This window comes from Ursus arctos, unplaced genomic scaffold (assembly GCF_023065955.2).
Source record: "Ursus arctos isolate Adak ecotype North America unplaced genomic scaffold, UrsArc2.0 scaffold_2, whole genome shotgun sequence".
NCBI lineage: Eukaryota > Metazoa > Chordata > Mammalia > Carnivora > Ursidae > Ursus > Ursus arctos.
The window spans coordinates 42,372,601-42,383,198 of NW_026622874.1; the positions used below are offsets into that span (position 1 = coordinate 42,372,601).

At 32.6% G+C, this 10,598-nt stretch overlaps 1 protein-coding gene across 2 annotated transcripts in view; it reads left to right on the top strand.

Moving 5' to 3' along the window:
* KCNT2 (potassium sodium-activated channel subfamily T member 2) overlaps nt 1-8,418 on the top strand; it is a 346,348-nt gene extending 337,930 nt beyond the window's left edge. For both annotated transcript variants that reach the window (XM_048225452.2, XM_026489786.4), the window contains one exon: nt 7,669-8,418. In XM_048225452.2, coding sequence (XP_048081409.2) covers nt 7,669-7,780 — 112 coding nt within the window. In that variant the 3' untranslated portion in view covers nt 7,781-8,418. The remainder of the gene's footprint in view (nt 1-7,668) is intronic.
* The last annotated feature ends 2,180 nt before the right edge of the window (nt 8,419-10,598 follow it).

Below are 10,598 nucleotides of genomic sequence, written 5' to 3' on the forward strand. Positions count from 1 at the left end.
ATACCACCTCACACCTGTCAGAAGGGCTAAAATTAACAACACAAGAAACAACAGGTGTTTGCAAGGATGTGAAGAAAGGGGAACCTCTTGCACTGTTGGTGGGAATGTAAGCTGGTGCAACCACTCTGGAGAACAGTATGGAGGGTCCTCAAAAAGTTAAAAGTGGAACTACCCTATGCTCCAGCAATTGCACTACTAGATATTTACCCAAAGGATACAAAAATACAAATTTGAAGGGGTACATGCATCCTGATGTTTATAGCAGTATTATCAACAATAGCCAAAGTATGGAGAGAGCCTAAATGTCCATCGACTGATGAATGGATAAAGAAGAGGTGGTATGTGTGTGTGTGTGTGTGTGTGTGTGTGTGTGTGTGTATATATATATATATATATATATATATATATATATATAATTTTATATATATATGGATAAAGATATATATATGGATAAAGAAGAGGTGGTATGTATATATATATATATATATACACACACACATATATATATTATATATATAAAATGGAAATTAGTCACCAAAAAGAATGAAATCTTGCCATTTGCAATGGTGTGGATGGAGCTAGAGTGTATTATGCTGAGTGAAATAAGTCAGCCAGAGAAAGACAAATACCATATGACTCACTCATATGTGGAATTTAAGAAAGAAAACAGATGAACATGCAGGAAGGGGGGAAAGAAAAAAAGGAGAGAGGGAAACAAGCCATTAGTGACTTTTAGCATCTGCCTTCGGCTCAGGGCGTGATCCCGGCGTTATGGGATCAAGCCCCACATCAGGCTCCTCCGCTATGAGCCTGCTTCTTCCTCTCTCACTCCCCCTGCTTGTGTTCCCTCTCTCACTGGCTGTCTCTATTCTGTTGAATAAATAAATAAAATCTTTAAAAAAAAAAAAAAGAAAAGAAAACAAACTGAGGGTTGATGGAGGGAGGTGTGGGAGGATGAGCTAGATAGGTGATGGGCATTAAAGAGGGCATTATTGTGATGAGCACTGGGTGTTGTATGTAAATGATGAATCAGTGAATTCTACTCCAGAAAACCAATATTACCCTGTATATTAACTAACAAAATTTAAAAAAAATTCAATTCTATGTGATGCCAAATAAATAAATAAATGCTGGTTCACTGAAGCAAGTCAGAAGAAGGAAGCAGTTTCCTAGGAAGGAAAAGGGGAATTGCTGTCTGTGGGGAAAAAAAAGAAATGATGAGTTTTCTATTATGAATAAATCTGATATGAACATCCAAAAAAAAAAAAAAGATGATGAGCTCGAGTTTAGATACATCATTCAATGTACTTCATGGAAGTGTCTAGAAAATACTGATTTTTCATCTTCCAGATGAAAAAACTAAAAAAAAAAAAATGATTTTGGGGTAGAAAGATAAGTAAGTTTCAAAAACTTCTTAGGAAAATACTTCAGCAGAAATAACTTTACCCCAAAATCAGTGTGAAAACAATTTATAATGCACCCTAGATATAACTAACTAGCATAATGCTTTATATTGCCATCTGATGGTTCTGGTTAGAATATCAGAGCTTCAGGGAATGAGATTCATGATAATTTCACCTGCTTGAATGCTTAAGACAGCTGTCAAAAATTGTGTCCAGTGGTGATGTTGAATTTATGGAGGACTTTAAGTTACACGAAAATATCTTATTTATGATGCACTTGGCATTTAACTGCCCATTCTGGAGACTTCACTTGGTATATTACTATAATAAAACAAAACTGTTCTGTTCTTCTTGCATCCATATTTATACATGTCTTCCTTCTTTTAAACCCATAAAATCACGCAGTTTTTATTAATTTTCCATCTTCTCTATAATCCCAGCCTTTTTATGCCTCTTTTTAAAGTAGTAATAATTATGTTGACTATATGGTGGGTTTTTTAAAAAGATGTATTTATTTATTTTAGAGAGAGAGAGCATGTGGAAGGAGGGGCAGAGGGAGAGAATCTCCAACAGACTCCCTGCTGAACATGGAGCCCAATGCAGGGCTCGATCCCATAACCCATGAGATCATGACCTGAGCCAAAACCAAGAGTTGGACACCCAACCAGCTGATCCACCCAGGCACCCCAATTCATAGTGTTTTTTAGGGGGTTATGCTTACCTTATTCATATTTCATAATAAATTATAAACTTTTGAAGTTAATATAATTATTTCCAATGATTATTTTTGAAGGAATAGAAAGATATCATTAACCTTTTGAGTCTATAAACATGTCCTTTCATTGAAAAGATGTTTATAATTTGAAATAATTCCCCCCAAAGTTAAATTTACAAATAAAATATGTGTGTTACAATATGAATTTTACAGGTAAAATAAACATGACATTTTCTGCCTTGTGGATACTCTAATATTTTATTTGTTTAAAGCTAAAACATTAGCTTGAGTGCTATAAAAAACCTTTTTTTTTTTGCAATGACCTGTATTTGTGGCCATTGAAATAATTAAGTTTTACTATAACTAGAGCAATGACAAATATGGAAAAAAAAAAGCCTACCATGACATACCAAACATAAAAACATATTTAAGGAATTAATTTTATTAGACTCATAGGTTTAGTAGTGATAATAATAAAGAAAGCAACTTTTGCAGCTCTATCAATGAATTTGGGGATAATGGATTATATCATACCTTTTGGTTTTCTAAAAAATTGCTTTCAAAAGTTAATTTTAAATAAAGGGCCAACTTTAATTTGATTCAAAGAATAATAAATAACTAGGTAATTGATGTTAAACAGCTTAACATTCTTGAAAGAAATGAAAATGAAAATACAAAATATCAAATTTTGTGGGACACAACAAAAACAGCTCTAAAGTTTATAGCAATAAATACATATATTAAGAAATTAAAAAGATCTCAAATAAACAACCTAACTTTACACCTAAAGGAACTAGGACAAGAAGAACAAACAATGCCCAAAGTTAACAGAAAGAAAGAAATAATAAAAGTCAGAATGAGGGGTTCCTGGGTGGCATAGTTGGTTAAGTCACCAACTCTTGGTTTCGGCTCAGGTCATGATCTCAGGGTCGTGATATCAAGCTCTACCTGGGGCTCCTCACTCAGTGTGGAGTCTACTTAAGACTCTCTCCCTCGGCCCCTCCCCCCACTCTCTCTCTCTTTTAAATAAATAAATCTTTAAGAGTCAGAATGAGAATAAATGAAATGGAGACTAGAAAAATAATAGAAAGGATCAATGAAACTAAAAGCTAGTTTTTTGAAAAGACAAACAAAACTGACCAACTTTTAAGTAGACTAAGAAAAAAAGAGATGACAAAATTAGAAATCAAGGAGGAAACACAACCACCAATACTATAGAAATTCTGAGAATTATACTATTATGAACAATTATATGCCTCCAAATTATATAACCTGGATGGTTTTAAATAGATAGATAGATAGATAGATACATACATACATACATACATACATACATTTCTAGAAACACACAACTTACCAAGTCTGAATGAGGAAGAAATAGAAAATCTGAACAGACCAGTAATGAGTTAAGAGATTGAGTCAATTAAAAAAAAATTGTAATGCAGAAAACTCCACAGCCAGATGGCCTTACTGGTGAATTCTACCAAATATTTAATGAAGAATTAATACTAATCTTCCTCAGACTCTTCCAAAATATCAAAGAAGAGAGAACACTTCCAAACTTATTCTATAAAGCCAGTGTTACCTGGATACCAAAACCAGATAAAGATATCACAAGAAAAGAAAACTATAGATCAATACCCCTGGTGAATATAGATGCAAACCAAATTCAAGAACATATAAGGATTATGCACCATGACCAAGTAGAATTTATCCTTAGGTTGCCAGGATGAGGTATGCAAACCAGTGAATGTAATTCATCACATTAATAAAATGAAAGATAAAAATCACATGATCATTTCAATAGAAGCAGAAGAGGCATTTGACAAAATATGACATCCTTTCATGATAATAACCCTTAACAGATTGGGTATATAAGGAACATACCTCAATATAATAAAAGCCATATACAAAAAACTCATTGTTAACATTATAATAAGTGAGAAAAAAATTGAAAGAATTTCCTCCAATATCAGGTACAAGACAAGGTTGCCCCCTCACAATTTTCCTATTCAGTATAGTACTGGAAGTCCTACCTAGAGTATTTAGACAAGACAAAGAAAAAAAAAGCATCCAAATCAGAAGGAAGAAGTAAAATTGTCACCATTTGCTGAAGATATGATCTTATATAAAGAAAATTCCAAAGAGTCAACCAAAAATCTGTTTAAATTAATGATTTCAGTAATGTGGCAGATTACAAAATCAACTTACAGGAATCAGTGGCATTCCTTTACACTAATGATGCAGCATCAAAAAAAGAAATAAAACTATCCTGTTCACAACAGCATCCAAAACAATAAAATACTTAGGAATAAATTTAACCAAAGGAGTGAAAGATCTGTACATGAAAACTACAAAACTTTGCTGAAAGAAGTCAAACAAGACACAAAGAAATGGAAAGACTTCCTGTGCTCATGGATTAAAAGGATAAATAGTGGTAAAATGGCCATACTACCCAAAGCCATATACAGACTCAACAAAGTTCCTATCAAAACATCAAAGGTATTCCTCACAGAATTAGAAGAAACAATCCTAGAATTCATGTGGAACCACAAAAAATCTTGACTACCCAAAGATATCACACTTCCTGATTTCAAACTATACTACAAAGCCATAGTAATAAACAGTATGGTACTGGAACAGAAATAGACACATAGACCAGTGGAACAGAATAGAGAGTCCAGAATTAAATCCTAGTATTTATGGTCAACTAATATTTGACAGAAGAGCTAGGAACAACCAATGGGGGAAGGAAAGTCTCTTCAAAAATTGATGCTGGGGAAACTGGAGAAGCACATACAGAACAATGAAATTAGATTTCTATTTCATACCACTTAAAAAAAAAAAAGACCCTCAAAATGGATCCAAGATTTATGTATAAGACCTGATATCATAAAACTTCTAGAAGAAAACAGGGAAGAAACTCACTGATACTGGTCTTGGCAATGATATTTTGGTCATAATGCCAAAAGCAAAAACTAAGTAAAAATCAACAAATGGGACTACATTAAACTCAAAAGCTTCTGCACAACCAAAGAAACAATCAACAAAATGAAACAACAGCTTACAGAATGGGAGAAAATTTTTGCAAGGCGTATCTCGGATAAGGGGTTAATATCCAAAATATATAAAGAACTAACAGAACTTATTAACAAAGAAACAATCAGATTTAAAAATGGGCAGAAACTAGTTTCCAGAGGACATGAAAATGGCCAATGCCATAGAAAGATGCTCAGCATTACTAATCATCAGGGAAATGCAAATAAAAATCACAACAAGATATCACCTCACACCTGTTGGGATGGCTATCATCAAAAAGACAAGAGACAACATGTGTTGGTGAGAATGTTTTAAAAAAGAACCCTTATATACACTGTTGGTGGGAATTTAAATTTGTCCAATGACTATGGAAAACAATATGGAAGTTCCTCAAAAAATTAAAAATAAATCTATCATATGATCCAGCAATTCCACTTCTGGGTATATTATCCAAAGGAAATGAAAACGGGATTTTGTTGAGACATATGCACGCTCATGTATATGGCAGCATTATTCACAGTAATGGATGCAGAAGTAACCCAAATGCCCACCAATGGATGAATGAATAAGATGTGGTATTATACATAGTGGATATTATTCAGCCAAAAGTAAGGAAGATAATCCTGCCATTTGCAGCAACATAGATGGACCTTGAGCACATTATGCTAAGTGAGGTGTGAGAGAAAGATAAGTACTAAGTGATATCACTTATATGTGGAATCACAAAAAAAGTCAAACCCGTAAAAAGTAAGTGGTTACCAGGGGTTGGGGAGGTGGGGGATTAAGATTGATGGTGTGTAAGGTTCCAAGCTTGTAACAAGAAATAAAGATAGAGATGTAATGCACAGTATAATGAATATAGTTAATAAAAATGCACTATAATGATGTAATATGATGAATATTGCTTCAATGGCATCATATTAAAATGTATAAATATATCAAAGTAACATGTTGTACATCTTCAATTTACAAATTGGAACATGTTCAATTTATCAAATAAAAAAGGGCTTAGTTTTCTTCATCAATCTACAATCTACAATGCTAGTGACATTTAAAGTAATTATAAAGCAGTGTGCATAGACAACAATATCCAGTTAATGGATTCAGGGACATTAATTCCAAGTTTTATTTGATTGGAGAAAATAGACTGTAGTGCTTTAAATTGTCTTTTCTCATTTTCATTAAGGAACATAATTTATGAATATTTTTCCTTTAGTTTTTAAGAGGAAAAGTACAATCTTCATTACAGTTCTCCCTTTAAATTAGGTTTTTTGATCATTTTTCTGTATCTCCCAAATTATTATAGAACTATGAATTCCTAGTTCCATTTGCATCTGAATCAAGACTTCGTTCGAATGCTGCATTACACGTATTTACTTTCCTTCTCTCTCTGCAAACTGTCAGTGGCTTTCCACTGCCTTTGGAACAGAAATCGAAACTACTTTATCCTGAAACGTGAAGTCCTTCGCTAGCTGTTTTCTACTTTTCTTCCTGAATTTACCTTCCACTGCTTCCTGGTTTAACCATTCTCCTGAAGTCAGACTCGTTTTCTAAAGAGATCAGGAGCAAGCCTAGAGAGAGATGCTCAACCCAGCCTTCCCAATCAAGTATTCCCTAATTCTCACTGTCGCTTTTTTTCTCTCTCTCTCTTTCTGTGATGTTTGGAACTTATTTTTCTTGTTTATAACTGCTTTATAAATTAAACTCTACTAATCTCATGCAGGACAGGGGTTAGGGTTTGCGACTTTTTAATTCCCATTTCCCAATGCAGCATTCCACTGGTGTGCAGAAGTGGAAACTCGTGCCATATGAGAGTCTGAAGTAAAACATCTCTCTTAAAACAAATTCTAACATTATTGAAATGTATGACTTTGGCGGATGAACTTTTTCCCATTTACCAGTAGAATGAATTAAGAATAATTTTTTATTCTTTTGTATAATTGCTCACCATGGCATAACCTGACTTTTAGATGAATTTTTAGATGATTAAAAGATTATCTCCATATAATATTCTGCAGAGCATGTTTCAAATGAGTACTTTTTTAGAATCCTGAAATATTTAAATTAAAAGACTCTAGAAATTATTTAGATCAAATTTATTTATGAATGATAAAAGACTAAGAGCCCCTAAGTAATAGAAGGATCATGGCTAAGATTTAGGTCTCCTTGTTAGAGAACTAACCAAAGAAAGGGATGATAAATCAACCAAATACTAAAATAAAACAAAGTTTTGATAAGGTAAAGGTGGTGAAATGGGCCATAACTAAAAAATAATAATTCTTGATTCATCAGCACACATTGTCATAATCTGCTTAGGTATGGAAACGATGCAAGTCCTGCCAAATTGCATCGGCCAGCTAAAAAGTGAGTCCTTCTACCCATGCTGTGCATAAACACAGGTTCAATGACCTAAAAGCTAAATACATTTGAAGCAGGAGTCCAAAGTGTAAGTGTGAATTAGTTTTGCCTTTATTTACTATTACAGTCATTTGCTTTGTTTTCTTTTCCTAGATACTTAATCCGACCAGATCCACTGGCATACCTTCCAAACAGCGAACCCAGTCGAAAAAACAGCGTCTGCAATGCCATGGGTCAAGACTCTCGGGAGGAAACTCAGCTTTGATAAAAGGAAAATAAAAGACCTTTTTTCCCTACAAGAATCTTGCTTGAAACAACTCTAAATCTTAGGGGAAAAAGAAGTGCTGCTGGCATGAAAGAAACTCGATCAGAATATACTTGGTTCTCTCATATTAAAGGCAATCTATTCTCTTAGAAGTATAGATTATTTTGAAATTTAAAGTATTGCTTATTGGGACTCCTCCTATTAATATCTGAAAGACATCAGTAGAATGGGTTTTAAAAACCTAAATGAAAACACAAAATTTAAATCGGATATTTGTTTGACAATATTCCAAACCGTAGGAAGCTAATTTTTAAAAGTATTAAAGTTTATGAAAGTAAACAAAAAATCCAACTATATTTGGTGCATCACAATGGACAGAGAAGATTGTGGCTCCTCTTAAAAATTAAATAGTCATATTATATTCTTTAAACTTGCCGTTTTATAAAATTGAGCTCATCCTAAATGTCTAGCATCTACACAGAGATTAACCAACAAACTTGTGTGGCTGACTTTTGTGTAAGACTCATAGTTTGCTTTAGAGTATAAATCTTTAAATCATTTTAACATTTTTCGTTGCCTTTTCATATGATATCATATTCATTTTAGAACTTGAGATGTTCACAGCATGTTTTATAACATTGAGGAAACCAAAACAAGCAAAAAATATCAAGTACCTGAACTTTTTGCTAACTTTACGTCTGACACATTGTATGCCAAGAAAAGCGTTAAAAAGCAAATATTTATTATTCTCCTAAAAGAATGCCTAACAGAGAAAAGACTGAAAACAAACATGTTGACTTAAATTGAAGCCAAGAATTGAAACATTAACTAAACATGCAGTATTGGTTTTCATTAGGCTTTTGAGCTTTAACATTTTCATAATCTATATGGTATATTTCATTTAAAAATACTTTAAAATTCAAACAGGCAAAATTATACCTTTTATGGAATGCAAGGACATTTCAAAACATTAAAAGTCCTCCTCTCTGCTCTAGTATTGAAATACTTACATGCAAAACAATGGTATGTTAAAAATTTTGGTTTAATTTTGAAAAATCATCTGTAGGACATAGGTTTTAACATTGTGAAAAAAAAACATGTAGTGAAGATAGGTAGTTTTTGTCATTGAAATTTAATATAAATCATGAAGAATTTTACAGCAAGAAATTAAATACAAATTGATCCTTGGTGTTATTGCTTTATTCCCCTTCAGAAATAGACTGAAAAGCACAAGAGCAGAGTTTGCCAGGTAGTTGGTATGTGTGAAGGTATTCCCATGAGAGAGACGTTGGTAAATTTAAAAAGATATTTTTCCTCTAATTTTGTATTTAAAAAAATTTCTGACCTTGACATTGAACTTTAATTCCACAAAAAATTGGGCATATAAGACTAGAAAGAGACATTTTCTTCTTTCTTTTCACAAAGAAGTGGATAATTTGGAAAGACAGTAGAAGAATTAAAAAAAAAAAACAATAAAACACCAACATAGATAAAGAAAGCCTAAAATTCCCCCAAATAATTCTATGGAAACGAAAATGTAAAACCTAACATGTGAAATTATAGCTGATAGCCATTGTATAATTTGGCTTAGGGAGAATGAAATGTCTATTTATTATTGTTGTTTTTTTTAGTATTTTCCATTACTCTCATTTTAGAATAGCAAAAACACCAAGAATTTCCCCTGAAACAGGGAAAGCCTATCTTCAACTTCCTTTAATCAGACAGGGAAGTAGAGAATTTATAACAAGTTACTTAAAATTGGAAGCGAACCTTAAAACAAAGATTGTATGCATTTTCATGCATGTATGTTGTAGACACGTGAAATATATTTGGCAAACATATATTCACTTGTAAATTATTCAAACTAAAGGCAGAATTGAACTAATATATGTAATGGAGAACAATAAGTTTAATTAACTTATTTTATACTTGCACATCAATAATCAAATGTGATATTTGAGTTGCCATTTCATTACTCCATTACGGTTATTTTTAGGAATAAATGTAAGATTTTATGAATATTCTATTTCCCCACGAGATCTCAAGTTTAGTATTTTTGCATTTTGACCGTTGTCAAGACTAGGACTCTAAGCTAGGACATGACTATATTTCCTATAAAACTAAAAGTTTTGTTTCATAAATTTTACAATAATTATTTTTGATTATGAACATTAGTCCAAATTTAATAATTGACGCAATTCATAACAGCTTGCTATAATAATGATCGTTTTAGTTTTTCTGTTACTTAAAGCATAAAAAATGCTTATAAAAGCCTTTTAACAAACCGTTGCCTTTTTAAAATACTTGCACACAAAAATAAAACATAAAATCAGTAATAGTCCTTGTAATCCTATGGGAATCCGTTCTGTTTATTGTGTATGTACCATTTTGCTACCAGTTACGTTGAATCGCTTAAAATGAATAATAAAAATTATTTCTGACGGTGAAAACCCTTTGGTGCTGTTTGCCAAAACTTCAATTGTTTAACCAATTATGTTTTGAAACTATAAAATTCCTTCTGTCACTTCTATATAAAGTAATATAAACAGGAAGAAACACCAACATGAACATGAAGGTCATCTCATTGAAAAAGATAGCCATAAAAAATCTGTTGAATTACTTCCTAATGTAATAGTTTCTGAATAACTATGCGGTAGGAAAAGAGGAGGGAGGAAGGAAGGGTCAGGGAGGATGGAGGTAGAGAAGTGAACAAAGGGAAGGGAGAGAAAAGCAGAAAAGAAAAGGAAGGTGGAGAAGAACGAATGTAGGTGCTAGAAGAGAAATATTTTTTACGAACCAGGGAATACTATCCCAATAC